Genomic DNA, 21842 nt, shown 5'->3' with positions numbered 1-21842 from the left:
GGCTGCAGCGTGCCAATTTCTGCTGCCGTTACATTTGAAGACTCTGAAGACGTCAACAGTGCGGTGTCGTTTTGTGCCGAACTGAACGATGACGAAATACTTGAGGAAGTTCTCCACCTTCAAACAGCAACTCTAACTCAGATGATGATGACGTGCTGTGTGCTGCAAAGCCTTCACATGCAGACTCGAGCCTTTGCAGTCCTTGCATCGGCATACAGCGACAGTACAAAACTGGCAGAAATACAGGCGTACTTGGTTGCATGTAAGCGGAAGTGTGTGCAGCAACAAATTGACCACTTATTCCTTGCACAGGAGACTTAAGACGTAAATAAAATTGTCTTTTTTGGATACATTCGTTTTTTTGGACATTCGATAGTTCAGACTTATTCACATTCCCCGTGGAGTCCGAATTATAGCTCGTCGACTGTAAATAAACAATTATCAGTGATGACTGTTGGTACAATAATGACATGCAAGAAACTGCATTACTCACTGCTGTGACTCAGAGTTTGCTGAATGTAAGGAGGTCGTGGGCAGGTGCAGATCCAGGTTTTCTTCAATGGGGGATCCGACTTTGAGATGACGATTGATGATGATGATAATGATGTTATTTACGTGCTGGTAGGTTCTCTTCAATAATCATTAAACCTTTCTTATCTCCCCAGGGCAAAAGAATAGTAATAGTTGTGAAAAACAACTTCATGAATTTTTCGCATGCCGTACGCAGGCGGTGCACACACAAATTTTAAGGGAGGTGTCAGAATATCCGGACAACCATCCCACCTGGATCCGCAATTGGTAGCGGGTCTGATCCTTAGCTGCATTGGCCACATTTCTACAGTGGCAAAAGACTTATACACTGGACAAGGTCAAAATAAATCTGAAGTTCGTAGCCCCAATCAAACCCCACCAACCAGACTAACCTGTGGCACGATCAATGGCAAAGTGGTCACTGGCCAAACTGAAGATAAGTGGATGAGCCCCTTTGGCTTGCACCGTCAGCAGTGCTGTTCCGGGCACCACATCCTCAGCCACAGACGTGGTATAGAAGTGCTGGCCAAATGTGGGCATGGCTATATCTGTCACCTTCACAGCTACACCAACCCGGCTTTCCAAGGGAGGACTCCCTGCAATTGGGCACAACAGGCATTAAACCACAAAGACTTGTTCCATTTGCAAAGCAATTACAGGTGAACCTCATTATAACCAAGTGGGCGTTGCCCCTAAATTACTTCATTATACATGCTACGAGGTTTACTGACGGTTAGCAGGAATCCCAGTCAGATCGGGTACAGCAGAGAGAGCAGCCAAACAGTTCCAGCTAAGCGCCAGCGTGAGCAAAAGCATGGACACTGAACCTTTGGTCTTCGTCTTCCTCACTTCAGGAGCCATACGGCCGCAGTAACGCATGCACTATCTTCATCACTACATATCCAATATTGGTTATAAAGTACACACTAATACAGTTAGAAAAAATCTGACTGTTGCTGTGTAAGAGCAGCATAAGAAGGACGCTATGTGTCGGGATGCAGCAAGCGGTCCAGCAAGGGCGGTATTTTCTGTCTTTCACTTCCACATATAAAATCACTTCCACAAAACTTCACGTGACTAGCAATCGACTCAATGTTAATGGGCAACAGCATCCCTCTCGCTCTGTGCTAAGCATGTTATCCTAGAGAATTGGTCTAGTCGCTGTGCCACTGTTGTCAACGAGATTGGCCATTCAGTGCTGTGTGGACCATTACAGCGAAAACAGCTGTGCGGTGGCATGCCAGTCATGCTGGAGCTAAGCCCCTTAGTTCGAGCCCAGTGAAACCCCTCCACAACACCAACCGATGAATCTGCCTTTTGCATGCTTAGAGTGCGCATGCGCTGTACCCTACCAACAAACGCCGGAAACATTTTGTATTGCACCGGTGGTTCATAAAGCAGACAACGTGCACATATGGAAAAGCACAGGTAGTATACGGGTAGGCTGCAGCATAGTCGACGCGGACATGAATCAGTGCAGTGCTGACGACGCAGTATTTGCACTGTGGTTCGGCAGAAATTTTGTCTGTTCACGACGATTTTCAGCTAATGTGCGATACGTCACACTATCAGGCAACACAACACCAATACTAGTTGGCAGACAGTGTCATCGGGAGACATACATTGTCATACTAGTATGATGACAGTGAGTTGTTGTAGTGCATGCTGATGATGCCAACAAAACCAGTTTGCCAATTGCCATGCAATAGGCCACTTAGTGGGAATGTTGCACCAATAATGCGAATGTTGCAGTAACTGTGCTTGTATATATATTGCCACATCCTATATGGTCATTGCGGGTATGTGCCAGGCGATGAGAACGACGCTGAAGTAGCGCGCGAGTGGAAAAACAGAGACGACAACGACGTCGCGTTGACTGCTCTGCTAAAGTGCTTCCATACGTCCTCTACGCCGGCTTTCCCGTCTTCTACTAGGCTGCGACACTGGTGGAGGTGCGGGGTAGGATTGCCTCATGCTCGGCACCCCTTCGCGGAGCCATACATCGAACGCGGAATCACCTTCGTTCGTCGAAACTCCTGTTCACCGGTACAGTCGCCGCCTGCTAGGCCTGACGCCCGAGTTCAACCCTTTGCAGGACCCCGCTGGAACGCGTCTACCTACTTCCGCCATGGCTACTGCAACTCCATCGCAGGTGACGCTGCAGAATCCTAAGATACCAGAAAGCTTCCATGGCGACGCTTTTGAAGATGTCCAAGATTGGCTTGACCAATTTGAGCGTGTCGCCAGTTATAATGACTGGGGCTCCCAGCAAAAGCTGTCTAATGTCTACTTCGCGCTTCAAGACAGCGCGCGGACGTGGTTTGTGAACCGGGAGCGAAGTTTGACCACATGGGATGCCTTCCGCACCCAGCTGCTAGACACGTTCACTAGTACCGACAGAAGAGACACTGCGCAGCGCCTACTAGAATCCCGTATTCAAAAACCGAACGAGAGCGTAGCCATGTATGCAGAAGATATGACCCGCCTTTTCCGCAGAGCAGACCCTGAGATGGCCGAAGAAAAGAAGTTACGCTATCTCTTGCGCGGAGTAAAGGAGGAACTGTTTGCCGGACTCGTGAGGAATCCACCGACGACAGTGGTCGAATTCACCAAGGAGGCTACCGCTATAGAACGGGCACTAAAGCAACGGTACCGCCAATATGATCGCGCGAACTCAACGGTGAATGCTTCAGTCCTACCTGAGAGCTACGGCACGTCTCTGCGTGAAGTCATCCGGGAGATTGTGCGAGAGGAGATCCGGCAGCTCGGGATTTCTCCTATGGCACCAGCGGTGGCTTCTGTCGCTGATATCGTTCGGGAGGAAGTTCGACAGGCCTTTTCGTCCTCCGACCGGCAGGCGGTGCCGCGACGGCTAACCTACGCGGAAGCTGTCTGTCGTCCACCTCCCGTGACTTCGATGCTGCTGACACCGTCGACCACTACGACGCAGCCAGCACCGCCACCCCCGACGCCATATTTTCGCCAGTCAGAGCCGCCGCCAGCTATGCCGTATCGCCGCCAGCCGATTGCTGCGCCTCGGTCTTACGGCGAATCCCCTGTGGGCTACCCGCTTCGAAAGACCGATTTGTGGCGCACCGCTGACCGCCGGCCGCTGTGCTTTCATTGCGGCGAAGCTGGACATGTTTATCGCGCGTGCCGCTACCGCGCAGCCGGGTATCCAAGGTTTCCCAACTGCAATTACCCTGTGTTTGATGCTGCACGTACCTGCGACGACAATTCTACAAACTTTCGGCCAGAAGGTTCAGCGACGCCTCGATCACGTTCCCCTTCTCCGGCTCGTTATACCCCACCGACCCGTCGCGATTTTTCTGACGCCTCTAGGGGCAGGTCCCCTAGCCCACGCCGGGGAAACTAGAAGCAGCGACCTCCGGGGGTGAGGTTGCAAACCGTCTAGCTTTCCAAGAGCCCCCATCACCGACGACCGACGACTCTAAAACTCCGACGTTTCCAACCGCACCCCCTGTAACCGATGCCGTTAGCGCCGATCTTGTCGTTTTCATTGACGGACACCAAGTGGCCGCTCTCGTCGATACTGGTTCGCATTTTTCGATAATAAGTCAAAAGCTGGCCGACAGGTTGAGAAAAGTGAAGACGCCGTGGACCGGGCCCAACATCAGAACTGCCGGCGGCCAGTTGATGACGCCGATCGGAAAATGCACAGCCAGGATAGTAATCGCCGGTGAAACCTTCGTCGCCACCCTCGTCATTCTCTTTGAGTGCTGCAAGGAACTTATATTGGGCATGGATTTCTTGAGAGAGTACGGTGCAGTGATTAATGTCCGTGACCTCGTCGTCACATTTTCTACGAGCTCAGACGACGTCGACTCCGCGGAGCACCAGCGACCTCGCTTACGTATCGCCGACGACGACGTCACGCTTCCGCCGCGAAGCTGTGCCCTCGTTCCTGTTATCTGCGACAACTTGAACACCGGGACTGGTGTCGCTGAACACATCGACGCACTGGTACTGAGTCAAGGCGTTTCCATCGCCAGGGCCGTAATTCACGTACACGACGGACGTGCTGAACTCCTACTGACGAATTTTACCAGGGAACGTCGACACATTGTTAGAGGCACGGCTGTTGCGTACTTCGACGAATTTACCTCAATACAAGACTGCCTCTCAGTGGAGCACGTGACAGCCACCGTGGCCATGCCGGCCCCTGTGGTTGATATCAGTCCCACCTTGTCACCCGTCGAACGTAACAGCCTTCTTGAGCTCATCGATGAGTTTAAGAAATGCTTTTCATCTACGTCACGAGTCAGCCAGACGCCGCTCACTAAGCACCGTATTGTCACCGAAGCCGACGCCAGACCAATTCGGCAGCATCCTTATCGTGTGGCACCGAAAGAGCGCGAGGCGATACAAACGCAAGTGAAGACGATGCTTGAGGACGGGGTTATTCGACCATCTAAGAGTCCTTGGGCATCGCCTGTCGTGTTGGTGAAAAAGAAGGACGGTAGCCTGCGCTTCTGCGTCGACTACCGAAAACTGAACCACATCACAAAGAAAGACGTTTATCCGCTGCCGCGTATCGACGATTCACTGGACAGGCTACGAAACGCACGTTACTTTTCGTCGATGGATTTGAAAAGCGGCTACTGGCAAATAGAAGTTGATGAGCGAGACCGTGAGAAGACCGCATTTGTGACGCCCGACGGACTTTATGAATTTCAGGTGCTCCCCTTCGGTTTGTGTTCTGCGCCAGCAACGTTTCAGCGACTAATGGACACGGTACTCTCAGGCCTCAAATGGCAAACCTGTTTGGTGTACCTCGACGACGTGATTGTTTTCTCCGCCACGTTCGAGGAACACTTACGGAGACTAAAGACGGTCTTTGAAGCAATACGCTCAGCTGGTCTAACTTTGAAACCTGAAAAGTGCCATTTTGGCTTTGAAGAACTTCAATTTCTCGGTCACGTTGTCAGTCGTGAAGGTGTCCGACCTGACCCTGATAAAACCTCTGCCGTTGCTAATTTTCCAACGCCATCAGATAAAAAGGCCGTGCGACGTTTTCTGGGCCTTTGCGCCTACTACCGACGCTTTATTGCGGACTTTTCGCGCATCGCATGGCCATTAACGCATCTAACCAGAGAAGATGTCCCCTTCGTATGGGGTGAAGACCAGCAACGGGCATTTCACGACCTACGGCAACGCCTGCAGACGCCTCCCGTGCTCGCACACTTTGATGACGACGCTCCTACGATTCTTCATACCGACGCTAGTAATGTCGGCCTCGGCGCAGTGCTTGTACAGCGGCAGGACGGCGCCGAAAGAGTGATTGCTTACGCCAGCAGGACGCTATCAAGAACGGAGGCAAACTACTCCACGACAGAAAAAGAATGTCTCGCACTGGTGTGGGCCGTCCTGAAATTTCGGCCATATTTGTATGGTCGGTGTTTCACCGTTGTCAGTGATCATCATGCACTTTGCTGGCTGACTAATTTAAAAGATCCAGCTGGTCGGCTAGCGCGCTGGAGTCTTCGTCTCCAAGAGTTCGACTTCACGGTTGTCTACAAATCAGGGAAACGACACACCGATGCCGACTGCCTTTCTCGGTCTCCTGTTCAGACTGCAGTGCACGACGATGATGACACGGCTTTTCTAGGCGTGCTAGATACTGTCGCCGTTTCACGCCACCAACGCGAGGACGCAGAACTGGTTCCTCTTTTTGATTACTTAGAGGGAAGAACAGGCAGCGTGCCGAGGTTATTCGCCAGAGGGCTGCCTTCATTCTGCTTGCGCCACGACGTTCTGTATAAAAAGAACTTTTCACCTAGTGGCAGCAGCTACCTACTCGTCATTCCCGCATCTCTTCGCGACGAAGTCCTACACGCCTGTCACAACGAGCCGACCGCTGGTCACTTGGGCTACACTCGGACATTAGCAAGAATTAGGCTCAAGTACTATTGGCCGAGACTTGCGTCGATCGTGAAACGTTACACACAGACATGCCTGGATTGCCAGCGCCGCAAAGCCCTACCCGGCAAGCCAGCTGGACTGCTGCATCCTGTTCAGATACCGCAAGCGCCGTTCGAACAAATTGGCATGGACCTTTTAGGTCCGTTTCCACTGTCTATTGCCGGAAATAGATGGATAATCGTCGTCACGGATTATCTTACGCGATACGCCGAAACAGGTGCTATCCAACGTGGAACAGCAGCCGAAGCAGCGCGATTTTTTGTCGAAGCCGTCGTCCTAAGGCATGGCGCTCCCGCAGTGGTCATCACAGACAGAGGATCTGCGTTCACGGCTGCGGTTCTGGATACCGTGTTGCGTCTAAGTGGTACCACTCACCGCAAGACCACGGCTTACCATCCCCAAACCAATGGGCTGACAGAACGTCTGAATAAGACTCTGGCAGACATGATGAGTATGTACATCGACGTCGACCACAAGAACTGGGACGAGATTTTACCATATGTTACATTTGCATATAACACGGCTCGCCAAGAGACAACACGCGTGACGCCTTTCAGCCTTGTTTACGGACGCGAAGTGACAACCATGTTGGACGCAATGCTGCCGCACGAGTGCGGTGACGACGAGTCTGGGGCCGAGGAGTTTACGCAACGCGCAGAGGAAGCCAGGCAGCTTGCGCGTTTGCGAATCAAAGCACAACAGGACTACGATGCCCGACACTACAATCTTCGACACAGACCCGTCACGTACAACGTCGGTGACCAGGTGTGGGTCTGGACTCCGATTCGTCGGCGGGGGCTGTCTGAAAAGCTCCTGCGAAGATACTTCGGCCCGTACACAGTTCTGCGCCGCATCAGCGATGTTAATTATGAAGTTGTCCCCGACAGCCATAACTGCTCCAAACGCCGGCGGCGTCTGCCCGAGGTTGTGCATGTGCTTCGTATGAAGCCATACATTTCCTGATGACCTCAACTTTGCACCGTCTGTGCACAGCCTTCGGACGTTGGTGCATCGGGACGATGCCCTTTTTTTCAAAAGGGGGGGGGGGCAAATGCCACATCCTATATGGTCATTGCGGGTATGTGCCAGGCGATGAGAACGACGCTGAAGTAGCGCGCGAGTGGAAAAACAGAGACGACAACGACGTCGCGTTGACTGCTCTGCTAAAGTGCTTCCATACGTCCTCTACGCCGGCTTTCCCGTCTTCTACTAGGCTGCGACAATATTTAATGATGCTCAAAGTGAGTCAAAACATACTTCCCAAGTTGAAATGCATGTTTTCCAGCCCTTGCCAGCCGTCAACATCGCGTTTGAGTCAGTATTGATCTCACTCAGCGCAGCTTTATTGGTATAGCACAGCCAACGAGTTTACCCACTCCCAGTGAACCTGAACTACACATTAAGCAAATAGGACGGAGAAAACTGCTTTCATAGTTCAGTTCTAGCCGTACTGATTTGAAGTGAGTCACTCTTATCATCCTTCCATAACAGTATGATGTGCACACAATAAGCAGGAAGGAGCGACACAATGTGGTGCCAACAATGCTACGTCACCGTCCTTGATCGAGGGCTGCCAGTCACACTTGCCGGCACTTTCATGAACGAAATGCAACTAGGTAGAGTGGAAGATCTGTGCATATTGTTACACTGACAAATTTCTTAGTTACCGAGAAGCACAGTTTGCATCTTATGTCAAACAGGCAACAAACGACAGCCCTGCAATATTACAATATAAACAATAACCTTCACAGTTGCCACACTAGTAAGTACAGCAGGCATCGGCGTTATCGCTTAAAAGCTACACACTTTCTACATGAGAAATTATGTGCACTGAATTAGCTCTAACAATACGCTATAGAACACAGAAACTATATGCCTGATGAGCTCGAAAAGTGAGAACCAGCTATCAAATTAGTAGTAGCCACCTTCGCCATACTATACCATGTACCCTAGCTAACATTCACCAAGCTCTTCAACAGAAAAAAAAAAAAAGAAAGAAAAAGATTTACAAAGCCATGGTGCAAGGTACAATTATCAGAGCTGCGGTGTTCTGTCGTAACACTCTGACGACCGAACACTACATGTTCTAACATTGTACCTTGCACAGTGTTTTTTTTTTTAAATCTTTCCTTTTTTCATTAAAGAGCTTGGTGAACGTTAGCTGGGACACCCTAGAATACAACCAACTATAGTCGCCTTTTTCAAAATGCCTGGTACGCTCATATCTGCTCATTTCACTGTGATATAATGCTTCTCATATGCACAAAACTGCATCTTTTGTCACATTTTTTAATTATTTAATGTCAGCGGTGCACGGTTTCCACTGCATTTGAAGTGAACAGCTAACAGTGGCCTGGTTGCGTGCCAAGGTAAACGAATGCACCCTTCTAGTTTTATATAAACACCCTCCGCACACAATCAACCCTTTAAATCTAGGTCACTATGATAAAAACTGAACTAGAAAAGCAGTTTTCATCATCTTGCTGGCGAACGTTCAGTGCAGGTCTAACAGTGGCAAATCTATTGCTATGGCTAACCTCCACTGAGCGGAATTGACCCTCGCTCAAACTTAATGAGGGCAGCCTGGTGAGTGCTCAAATTCGTGTATTTCAACTTCTGAAGCATGTTTGGATTCATATTGCACCAGACTAAGTATTGCAACACATAACAATATCAATACACGTAACAATATCAGCACAATATAGACATTGTGGCAATCGCGTTGTGGTGCGATGTACTTGTTCAGCGGCACGTTGCAAGGTTATTGGTTTTGTCAGCGTGTCTGCGAGAAAACCCATCATTCCATTTCAATGACTTGCGGTTGTCGCTCGCACCGGAGTCGTTGTTGGCAGAGGTGTCCTGCCGAGGAAGCCCCTGTGACATGAAATGAAAAATACAAGAACGACTGACAAATGCGCAAGAACATTTTTGCTTGCTTCATACAGTGTGCCTCTCCACATGCCGTGGCGCCCAGATGCCATACATTTTGTTTCTCACGGGGCCCGCTAAGGTGGTGCCACAGCGCAATGCAAAAGGCAGATTGCATGGAAGCACCATGTGGCATGAAGATTACCTCACCTACAAACATGAATTTATTTGAAAAAATATTCATCAGCCCTTTCACTCTGTTAAGAAGGACGAGCATCGAAGCTGTGGTGTGTTTTACCTCAATCGACACATCTATTTAAGCATTATCATTATTACTATAATTATTGAAGGACACAGACAGCGAACACTTCCTTTTAACTGTGAAGTGATTTATTGTTTTTTTTTTTTATGAAGTAGTGGCATGTGCAAGTACCGCCACATGGCAGGCGGGAATTCCACAATATTTGCAACTTCCCTGTGAACTACATGATTATGAAGAGTAGATGAAATTCAACATTATGTTAGAGTCATCGTAGCAGCTAATTGTCATATAATTTATTTGTGGACAGTTTCAATAAAACAAGAGTTACAGCCAGTTTCTGTAAAACCATACTCCCTCTGCAGACAGTCATGTATTGACAGCAGATGGCAATTCTGTAATGTTTACAACTTCACTATGAACTAACTAATAAGGACAAGTAAATGAAACTCGGCGTGATGATAGAGTTGTCTTAGTGGCCAATGTCAGTATGATTTTTTCCAAGATACCTACATTAGATTGGGAAATACAGAGCATTCGCAAGAAATTGGAGACGAAAACTTTTCATGTCGACGCAAAGCATAGACGAACGGACATTGACCACCACTGGAGAGTCGCTACATATATACAGCTTCACTGTAAAAGAACTTAATTGTCATGTGGTGGCTTCCCACAGAGTTGCAAACTATAAATTTCTCTACGTTGTCCATGGACGCAACCGCCTTCACCACTTTGGCCTTTCTAGTTGTGAGGAGCTCTCGTGGTAATTCCGTATCTTCCTAGTCATGTCGACGGACTCCGTAGTGCTTATCGATGGTCTTTCGGCGGTTTTGTGTTGACAAAAATGCAGTTCTGACCTATCACATGAGGGCAAGTGAATGGTTTGTTTTCCTAGCTGTTACAAGATCGTGTCGTTTTTGTGTTCTCTGCCGCTGTCCCCATCTTTATTTGCGGTCAATATGATATGCAGTAATTAGGCCAAACTCAAGTTCTACAGGAGCTGTATTCTCAGTCAACTCCAGGTGGTGATATGATCATTTTTTTTATACAGTTACACCTCGATATAACGAACTGCAATATAACGAAATTCTTGATACAACGAAATATTTAAGGGGGGCACGGATCTTAAAAGCTGAAAATTGATTTTTGGGAACTACTTGTTTCGGCATCTGTATTGCCTAATCTACACCGTATCAAAATGACTTGCCCAAAAGCGCACCCTAAGTGTCAGAAAAAAATTATTTTCTCAGCGCAGATGGCGAGAAATGACGTCAAAATTGCACAGAAACACCAGAGTTCACGGAGCCATTTCTCGTCTTTCCCGTTGCTGAGCGCCATCATGTTGGTATCATTCAAAAGCTCGAAGTTCCACCTTTCAGTTCCCCGCATCCTTACCGACGATGGCCACATAGAAGAAGAGAAAACATAAAACAGACGGGGCGGTCTGACAAAACTCGCGATGCACGCGGCCCTCCTGCTGGCTCAGTGCGCTGAGACGCGCCCTTTTGATTGGCTGTTGCTATCGCAAATAGGCCTAGCAGATGAACTTGTCTGCTAGACCTGGCAGTGGCTCTCTTCGACAACTGCTGATATGCCGTTTCTTTGTTCATCGTATGGCAAACATAAGCGGCAAATCGAACCTTTCTAAAAAAAAAGTTTGAAATCAAACACGCGTCCATGAAAAGCGAAGTGCAAGCTGTCTCTACTTCCTACGGCAAAAAAGGGGAGGAGGTTATCCCAAAGTTCAGATGAGCCGACAAGATCGCGCCAGAGAGAAGTCACTACATTGTGCAATTTCATACCATATCGGCAATAACACAGCAGCGAAGCTAACCATTTCCCTCTATCTCCGCGTGTCGGTTTACTTTGGAGACCGCAGACGATGTGCCGATGCCTATTCTCGTGCCTTCTGCGCATACGCGGGTTCGTGTTGGTGCATTCCAGATACTGTTACGAGCCTATACATGCACTTAATGTCGACATAAGCGGAAAAATTTTGTGTTTTTAATTATATTTCAATTATTATTTCCCGGTTTTGAAGCTTGAAATTTATATTTTGCCAGTTTTTTTCAGTTTTTCTCAGTTCTTTTTTCTCACATATAGCTTTTAGTCTCAAATTTTGTCTCAAATCCTGTAGAAATCACCAACGAGAATTCACCTTCTTAAAGCTGCAACTATAGAATTTCATGACTTTGGCTAAAGTACAGATACAAACATTCAAGTGCTAACTTGCGGTATTTCAACATCCAGGTACATACCTGCTTAATTTTAGCTTTGTTGTTGCAGTAAATTTTTTGCAAATCACGTCCCAAATTTTTAACACAGGAATTGTAACTACTTTCTTTTTATTGACCTCAGAAAAAATCTAATTCCATATTTATAAGCAGCACACAAGATTGGATGTGCCCTGAAAGTTTCATGTGTCTAGAGCGAGTATCAAAAAATGGTTGTTTTGGATGCCATGTCCCCTCATATTTTTAATGCTGCTTGTTTTTTGTACTTTTCTGAAAACACAAATTTTGGGCTCCACGTAATAGTCAGGCCTCGATATTTCAATACCAAGAACAGATAAAACCAGCTTTTTTTTTTTGCAGAACGGAGTCTAACGTATACTCTATGAAGTATACCAAGCAATGTTCTTTTTTTTTTTTTTACTTTAGAAATGAATTACTTTGTAACAATTTCTGCCACATGATTGCCATATTTTGTGGGCTTGTATTCAATGGGCCATAAAATATCCATTAAGGGTCAGACATAAAATGTGCTTGCTATCCTTCATTTCTTACTCTGTATGTTATCTAAACATGCCTTAAAATAATTTTTTGTTGTGCCATTCATTTTCTATTGTAGCCTTAAACAATGGAAATTAAATGTTAATTATCATAGAGGCTAATTGACCTACAACTAAACTAATTACATATCTGAAATCAGCACAAAAATCTAAAGAAGAATGAAGAGTTTCATTAATATTGATGAACATTATTTCAATCGCAGTGTCCCCCCTTAACTTTTCATAACCTCTTGTCCATAGAACACAATGTGTTTGGAACCTCAATATAACCAAGTGTGTTTGTATGTCATTTCAATATAACAAAATTTTGCTTCCGCAGCAAAGGAATGCCAAGACAATAAATAGAAACTTCCTCGGACACAGATGGCCAATTGATTGAATTACAAGTGGCTGCTTGCAAACACACCTCTCAAATCGCATACAGCGAGCAAGTGAAGCCACATCATGTTCTGTATAAAGTCCAAGTGCGAGAAGATCCCATCATACTCCGCAAACTTTGTGGTTTAGGTGCGAGTGAAAGTATGCGAGGGTGAGACAAGAAAGATGGTGGCTTCACGAGTGTCGCCTTCACGCATGAGCAAAGTGAAAGAGGGGGAGGGTAGTGAGCTTGTGGTAATGCAGTCAAGTGTGTGCGAGGGTCAGTGTGGGGGTGGCTAAGTTGGTGCTTCACCATTTCTGGCACAGATCTTCGTCGTGGCTGCGCGTGGCTGTAAGCACGGCTGAACGCATACGCGGCCACATGCCCTGCTTTAGAGGTTATCTGCGGTGTGTGCAAACAGTGGGCGTGCCGAGATGGTGTGGCATCCCGTTAGCTGTCTTCCTACGCATCTAGCATTGGAGGCTGCATAATCTCGAGTTTCGGTGACTTGTTGGAGTGAGATGCAGACGAAGTATTCGCTCCCCAATGCTGGCGCTTTTCATGATAGCATCATCCCAGTATGGGCAATGCTATTAGCTGCGGGGGCAGAGGGCATGCAAAAGCGTGACTGGCTTCACTTAATTCATACCACTGATGTGAAGACACCATATTTACTTGCATAATGATCACACTCGACTAATGATCGCACCCCTGAATTTTGTCATCAAAATTCAATTTTTTTTTTCTTTCCCGCGTAACCAGCGAACCCCGAACTTGCCGCAGTGATATGTCGTGTGCCAGGTCTAGCTAATGATGATTGCGCTTACCATCTGTCGAATGCTGTCGAATGCTATGTGAACGACTCTTCAATACATACCAAGTGGTCTGCACGCACCAAACATTCTTAAGTAGATGCCCCATTTTATTCCTTTCATCCCTTTCCACATTTCCATGAAAAAAAAAAAAACGCTACGACCAAACTTGCCTTGGCTTTATTTATTTGTAGGCTTTATAATGGTTGTGGTCAACAACAACAACAACAAAGGTGTCTTTCGATTCTTCTTGACTGCACCCATGGGCATGCAACAAATTGCGAGCGGCAGCGATAATAGCAACATTTACACGGATACATTAGAAGTCTACCCTATTCATACGCCGCCGCTTGTAACACAGCTAAGATATTGTCACGTGGTCGTGACGTCAAAGAACACAGTAGCAAAACTGTGAAGGGCAAAAACTAGCTTTTATTGGGTGAACCTGTGCCCACGAAACAGGCTGCACTTAAAGCACAACGAGAGCGGCGAACACAGTCGGCGATCGTCGTAAAATCTGATCAGCGAGTCAAGCGCGTCGGCTTTTATACAGCAGTCGTCGAATGTTCCAGACTAATCGTTCGGACCCGCGTACCTTCCACAAAGTTCTACACCATTCGCGTCACACGATGAAATCAGATAACACAACGTTCGGCGACAACAGATAGCCGGGTAGAAGTATCTATAACTTTCCAGAAACTTCGGATACATGCAGGCGCGTCCTGCGCTGTGTGATTACATTTGTTAGGTGGCGAAACGTGGTCGCCCGATAAAGATAAGTACACGTCTCAATACCCCCCCTCTTAAAAAAAGCATCGACCCGATGCTGCATACAAACGAAATAAGAAAAACACCCGTAGCAAAGAAAACAACAAAATAAGGAAGTTCGTCAGCGTCCGTAAAAGGGTTTCAGACGCACCACGTGGACCACTTCAGATCGTGCGCGGCGCCGCTGTGAATGCGAAATTCCGTCTGGCATGACCTCATAGTCCAGTGCGCCAATACGTCGAATGACCTTGTAGGGTCTGAAATAGCGGCGCAATAGTTTCTCACTCAGTCCTTGTCGGCGTATCGGTGTCCAAAACCAAACTCGGTCGCCGGGCTGGTACTCGACGAAGCGTCGTCGGAGGTTGTAGTGTCGGCTGTTGGTCCTCTGTTGGTTCTTGATCCGCAGGCGGGCGAGCTGTTGGGCTTCTTCGGCGCGCTGGAGATAGCTAGCGACGTCAACATTCTCTTCGTCAGTGACGTGGGGCAGCATGGCGTCGAGCGTCGTCGTTGGGTTCCTGCCGTAAACCAGCTTAAACGGCGTGATCTGTGTTGTTTCTTGCACCGCCGTGTTGTAAGCGAAGGTTACATACGGCAGGACCGCGTCCCACGTCTTGTGCTCGACGTCGACATACATTGCTAGCATGTTGGCGAGGGTCTTGTTCAGGCGCTCCGTGAGACCATTCGTCTGCGGATGGTAGGCAGTTGTCCTCCTGTGGCTTGTCTGGCTGTACTGCAGAATGGCCTGGGTGAGCTCTGCTGTAAAAGCCGTTCCTCTGTCGGTGATGAGGACTTCTGGAGCACCATGTCGCAGCAGGATGTTCTCGACGAAAAATTTCGCCACTTCGGCTGCGCTGCCTTTTGGTAGAGCTTTAGTTTCAGCAAAGCGGGTGAGATAGTCCGTCGCCACGACAATCCACTTATTCCCGGATGTTGACATCGTTAACGGCCCCAACAAATCCATCCCAATCTGCTGGAATGGTCGGCGAGGAGGTTCGATCGGCTGTAGTAATCCTGCTGGCCTTGTCGGTGGTGTCTTGCGTCGTTGACAGTCTCGGCATGTCTTGACGTAACGGGCGACGTCGGCGGTCAGACGCGGCCAGTAATACCTTTCCTGTATTCGCGACAGCGTCCGGGAGAACCCGAGGTGCCCAGCGGTTGGATCGTCGTGTAGGGCGTGCAGTATTTCTGGACGCAGCGCTGACGGTACAACAAGAAGGTAGGTGGCGCGGACTGGTGAGAAGTTCTTCTTCACGAGCAGGTTGTTTTGTAGCGTGAACGAAGACAACCCGCGCTTAAATGCCCTAGGGACAACGTCGGTGTTCCCTTCCAAATACTCGACGAGGCCTTTTAGCTCCGGGTCTGCTCGTTGCTGTTTAGTGAAGTCTTCCGCGCTTATTATCCCAAGGAAGGCGTCGTCGTCCTCGTCGTCTTGCGGCGGGGGATCGATGGGGGCGCGTGATAAGCAGTCGGCATCGGAGTGTTTTCTTCCGGACTTGTATATTACCGTGACGTCATATTCTTGTAGTCTGAGGCTCCACCGCGCCAGCCGTCCTGAAGGGTCCTTTAAGTTAGCTAGCCAACACAACGCATGGTGGTCGCTGACGACTTTGAATGGCCTGCCATAGAGGTAAGGGCGGAATTTAGCTGTAGCCCAAATGATGGCGAGGCATTCCTTTTCAGTCGTAGAATAATTGCTTTCCGCTTTTGACAGCAACCGGCTAGCATACGATATCACCCGTTCCAAGTCCTTCCTTCCTCTGGACTAGGACGGCACCGAGGCCTAGGCTACTGGCGTCAGTGTGGATTTCGGTATCGGCGTCCTCGTCGAAGTGTGCAAGTACCGGCGGCGACTGCATCCGTCGTTTGAGTTCTTGAAATGCCTTGGCCTGCGGCGTTTCCCACTTGAACTCGACATCACATTTGGTTAGATGTGTTAGCGGCTCCGCGATGCGTGAAAAGTCCTTGACAAAGCGCCTATAGTAGGCACACATGCCAAGGAATCTGCGCACTGCCTTCTTGTCGGTTGGCTGCGGGAATTTTGCGATGGCAGCTGTCTTCTGTGGGTCGGGGCGTACTCCTGATTTGCTGATGACGTGGCCTAGGAACAAAAGCTCATCGTAAGCGAATCGACACTTTTCCGGTTTCAGAGTGAGCCCTGATGACTTGATGGCCTCTAGTACTGTCGCAAGCCGCCTCAGGTGATCGTCGAAATTTCCGGCGAAGACGACGACGTCATCCAAGTAAACGAGACAGGTCTGCCACTTCAATCCTGCTAAAACTGTGTCCATCACGCGCTGGAACGTTGCAGGCGCCGAGCACAGTCCGAATGGCATAACCTTGAACTCGTAGAGGCCGTCTGGGGTGACGAAGGCCGTCTTTTCGCGATCTCTTTTGTCGACTTCTATTTGCCAATAGCCAGACTTGAGGTCCATTGACGAGAAGTATTTAGCGTTGCAGAGCCGATCCAGTGCGTCGTCTATCCGTGGGAGGGGGTAGACGTCCTTCTTCGTGATCTTGTTCAGACGACGATAATCGACGCAGAAACGCACGGTTCCGTCCTTTTTTTTCACCAAGACTACAGGAGATGCCCACGGGCTTTTGGACGGCTGGATGACGTCGTCGCGCAGCATTTCGTCGACTTGGTGCCTTATAGCTTCACGTTCTCGCGTCGAAACTCGGCATGGGCTCTGGCGGAGAGGTCGAGCGCCCTCTTCGGTTATTATGCGATTCTTTGCGACTGGGGTTCGTGGAATCCTTGATGACGTCGAAAAGCACTCTTTGTATTGTCGAAGTAGACTTCTGAGCTGTTGTTGCTTAATCGTGGGGAGACTTGGATTTATGTCGAAGTCTGGCTCGGGAACTACGGTCGTCGGGGTAGATGCGGCAGAATCAGAGAGGAGAGGACAAACGCATTGCTGTTTTCCAGAATTTCCTCGATGTATGCGATCGTCGTGCCCTTGTCGATGTGCTTGAACTCCTGGCTGAAGTTTGTCAGCAACACTTTCGTGTGTCCTCCGTGCAGTCGAGCGATCCCTCTTGCGACGCAAATTTCACGGTCTAGCAGTAGACGTTGGTCGCCTTCGATGACGCCTTCTACGTCAGCGGGTGTTTCGGTGCCGACCGAAATAAAAATGCTGGAGCGAGGCGGGATGCTCACGTGATGTTCGAGCACACTCAAGGCGTGGTGACTACGAGGGCTATCCGGCGGTATCGCATGATCTTCCGACAGCGTTATTGATTTCGACTTGAGGTCGATGACAGCGCCGTGTTGGTTGAGGAAGTCCATGCCGAGAATGACGTCTCGTGAACACTGTTGGAGGATAACGAAGGTGACAGGGTAAGTCCGGTCGTGGATGGTAATTCTTGCCGTGCACATTCCTGTCGGCGTAATCAGGTGTCCTCCAGCGGTCCGAATTTGGGGACCCTCCCATGCAGTCTTAACCTTCTTCAACTGGGCGGCGATGTGTCCACTCATGACTGAGTAATCGGCGCCTGTGTCGACTAAGGCGGTGACTGCGTGGCCGTCTAGAAGCACGTCGAGGTCGGTGGTTCTTTGTCTTGCGTTGCAGTTGGGTCTTGGCGTCGGATCACGGCTGCGTCGTGTTGAACTGAAGCTGGTACGTCGCGACGTCAAGTCTTCTTTCGTCGGTGTAGTCTTGGCTTCCTGATTTCGTCGGGACAGCGGCGTGTCGTTATGTCGTCGAGGTAGTTTCCTCGGTGTCTTCGTCGGCGGCGGAGGATCTTCGTCAGTTCGACGAACAGCAACCGCACCTCCATCGGTTGCTGCTTTTAGTTTTCCGGATATGGGCTCGCTGACCGGCCCCGGACTGGGCCAGTGTATGGTCGGCGCTGCGGCGACAGGTAGCGGCCTGGTGATGGCGAACGGGACGGCCGTCGAGGGCTCCACTGAGTAGCGGCGAGGTAGTCGGCGATGTCACGTGGGCGCTCTCCAAGCTGTGGACGCGGCGCGTTGACGGCGAACCCTCTCAGTCCCAAGTCGCGGTATGGGCATCGGCAGTAGATGTGCCCCGCTTCTCCGCAGTGGTAGCAGAGCGGGCGGTGGTCAGGAGCGCGCCAAATGCCTGTCTTCCTCACGTAGGTGCGCTGGGCGACGGGTGGTCGTGCTGGCGCTGGCGGCGGCGGACGACGGGACTGCGGCGTGACAGGGCCCTGGCGCGGTCGCGGAGGGGGACCTTGACGGCGTGCGACGACGGCGTAGGTCATCGCTTGCGGCTCAGGCTGGGGCGATAGAGGGGCTACTCCAAGTTGTTGTTGGAGCTCCTCATGCACGGCGTCGGCAATCGAAGCCACTTGAGGCTGTGATGGTGGGAACAGCTTTTGTAGCTCCTCCCGCACGACCGCTCAGATAGTCTCGCGCAGGTCGTCGGTGGCCAGTGATTGAACTCCGGCGTAGTTTGTCGAGTTTGTGCGGCGGTCGAATTGCCGGTTTCGCATCTCGAGTGTCTTCTCGATGCTGGTGGCCTCGCGAAGAAACTCGTCGACGGTCTTCGGTGGGCTTCGTACCATTCTGGCAAAAAGTTCCTCCTTCACACCACGCATCAGCAGGCGAACTTTCTTCTCCTCGGGCATTTCAGGGTCGGCGTGGCGGAAGAGACGGCTCATTTCTTCCGTGTAGATCGCGGTCGTCTCATTAGGTAGCTGCACCCGGGTTTCTAATAGCGCTTGGGCTCGTTCTGGGCGTACGACGCTTGCGAATGTCTGCAGGAAGCCGCTTCGGAAAAGTTCCTAGGTCGTTAAGGTGGCTTCTCGGTTCTCAAACCACGTCCTGGCCGCGTCTTCCAAAGCGAAGAAGACATATCGCAGTTTGTCGTCGCTGTTCCAGTTGTTAAAGGTAGCGACTCTCTCGTACGTCTCAAGCCAGCTTTCCGGGTCCTCGAAAGTTGAACCGCGGAACGTCGGAGGCTCCCTGGGCTGCTGCAGCACGACGGGTGACGCTGGGGCTGCCATTGGGGTGGACTTGGTGGCCATCTTCCTAGTCGTATCAGGCAAAAGTCCGTGCTCCGGGGGCAGTCCTTGCAGCCTGCGGCTACCTCGCTGGTTCTTGGCGACGTTGGTGTCTTCCGAGTGCGGGCTTGGGTCACGGCTTTGTGGGGGCGTCCGGTACATGAATGCAAAGCACCTCCACCAGATGTCACGTGGTCGTGACGTCAAAGAACACAGTAGCAAAACTGTGAAGGGCAAAAACTAGCTTTTATTGGGCGAACCTGTGCCCACGAAACAGGCTACACTTAAAGCACAACGAGAGCGGCGAACACAGTCGGCGATCGTCGTAAAATCTGATCAGCGAGTCAAGCGCGTCGGCTTTTATACAGCAGTCGTCGAATATTCCAGACTAATCGTTCGGACCCGCGTACCTTCCACAAAGTTCTACACCATTCGCGTCACACGATGAAATCAGATAACACAACGTTCGGCGACAACAGATAGCCGGGTAGAAGTATCTATAACTTTCCAGAAACTTCGGATACATGCAGGCGCGTCCCGCGCTGTGCGATTACATTTGTTAGGTGGCGAAACGTGGTCGCCCGATAAAGATAAGTACACGTGTCAATATTCGCCCCCCCCCCCCTTAGCGGAAACATGCCATATTAGGATAGTAGTAAAGACAAATGCTGCAATTTCCACAGCATACCCGCCACGTGTTTCTATGTCACTGGCAGCTAAGCACGCCCATCTCTGTTTCTGTCCACTAAAGTGGACATGGCAACATTATTGCCACAGACTTGCCGATATCAACGACATTATTCATCACTGATACGGAAGAAACTGTTTCAACGCGCGTAATATACTCAGGAAAAGAAAAAAGATCTCGTTCGGCGTGTTTGGCTTGCTCCACCGGCCGCCATTTTTGTTTTGGTGTTCCACATTGTTACAGTGGCCGCCATGGCAGCAGCAGCCTGCTGTCGTCTTGCAGCAAATGTGGGATGAAAAAAAAATGTTTTCTTTTCGCGGGAAATTTAACCCGCATAATGATTGCACCCCTGAGTTTGCGGCAATTTCTTTGACAGAAAAGTGCGATCATTATGCGAGTAGATACGGCATTATTGACGTGGCATGAAACCGTATCCTTCGTTGCCAACTCCCAAATTCACCAAAATAAATTGTTTTCTCATTAAAATTTGCTTTTTCAATTGTCCGATAATTTGTAAAATTTTGCGGCCGCTTTCCTAGTAAGAAAAATCAATCGTTGACTGTACTTATTTGCATAAAAGGTCAATTTTCAATACAACGAAATTTCAATATAACGAAGTAAACTGCCAATTTTACCTTCTTTGTTATATTGAGGTTTAACTGTATTTGACATCACTTGGCACCAGAAGTGTTGGCGCCTATGGGAAACTGCGCTCCTCGCACAGTACCAAGCTCGCCATCCTGGCACTGCGCCAGGAATGCTGTCGCTCAAAGATGCCGATGTGTTCATTGCTGACTCACGCAATGGCCTTCCCTATCCCCTAAAGTGATAGACAGAGAATACTGCTCCGGAATGCCTGCCTCTTGAGAAACATGTTTTGAACTGAGTAATTAAGTATGCGCTTTGCTATATCTGATATTTCCTTGGATATTGTACTAAATGTTTCATTATAGCCATTGAATGGTTAGCCCATTGAAATAAAGCATGGCAAACCAAAATTTTTAATTTGCTTAATTATACTAATTGATAATTGACTATATCTGTGTTCTTTATAAGGAGATATGACGGTACCAAAAAGGTTATGGAACAAATGCCTTCAACAACGAACAGGCTTTATCTGAAGTCGAAAGTGTATTCAACAAGATATCTCATAGCAAGTCACTGGAGACATCCTTCATTGCATTTTTTTTTTCTTCTGCTCTGTACAACCTTGAAATCGCCCACGCACCTCGGTCCATCAAAGAGTGCATCAAAGAGTCTTCCAGCAGACAGTATGCACAACTGAAATTGGCAACAAAAAAAACAGGCTCACCGTGGTCTCGAGCCACAAGCACCAGGGTGTGTTCATCTCGACGGCTAGGGGTCTGAAGCAGCCGAATTTCCCCTGACCGTTTGTCCACGTCAAACATGTGGCTGTCTCCCTCGTGAAGTGAATACAGCAGTTCACCATTGGGGCCCTCGTCCAGGTCAATGGCCTCCACCTAGCACAACGCCAACACAAGGTCTCTATGCCAACAATTTTCATTGTGTAGTTTTCGTAATTACTTGCTCATGGTTCGTTTATTATTGTCCTGCTTAAACTGATTAAGCCAGACAAGTTATTTAATATAGACCAGCTTAGAATATACTAATTAATGGTTAAGACATGGTTGCAACAAGTCCCCATACCAGTCTCCATAGAGCCTAATGTATTCGCTGACTACATAAGCTGCAGTGGCTCGTATGCCTACCAGTCAGTGCATACCATGATTACTTTTTGTCACATAGTGGATAGCTGTGCTGCCTCGAGTAGCTGACACTGCACTATGCCGCAAAAAGTCTTCTGCCCTTTTGGAAAGAGCAGAGACCGGTCTACCAAC

General features: G+C 49.1%; 1 protein-coding gene across 2 annotated transcripts in view; it reads right to left on the bottom strand.

Moving 5' to 3' along the window:
- The window catches only part of LOC142578574 (fat-like cadherin-related tumor suppressor homolog), a 512562-nt gene that overhangs the window by 305850 nt on the left and 184870 nt on the right, over nucleotides 1–21842 (bottom strand). For both annotated transcript variants that reach the window (XR_012827230.1, XM_075687953.1), the window contains exons 14-15: nucleotides 21296–21464; nucleotides 924–1127 (exon numbers count right to left, since the gene is read on the bottom strand). Coding sequence is in view for 1 of the 2 variants with exons in the window: in XM_075687953.1 (XP_075544068.1) it covers nucleotides 924–1127; nucleotides 21296–21464 (373 nt within the window). In the remaining variant the exon portion in view is untranslated. The remainder of the gene's footprint in view (nucleotides 1–923; nucleotides 1128–21295; nucleotides 21465–21842) is intronic.

The sequence above is a fragment of the Dermacentor variabilis genome, chromosome 4 (genome assembly GCF_050947875.1).
Source record: "Dermacentor variabilis isolate Ectoservices chromosome 4, ASM5094787v1, whole genome shotgun sequence".
NCBI lineage: Eukaryota > Metazoa > Arthropoda > Arachnida > Ixodida > Ixodidae > Dermacentor > Dermacentor variabilis.
The sequence above is the reverse complement of the archived record's forward strand: the minus strand, read 5'-3'. Positions and strand labels throughout refer to the sequence as shown.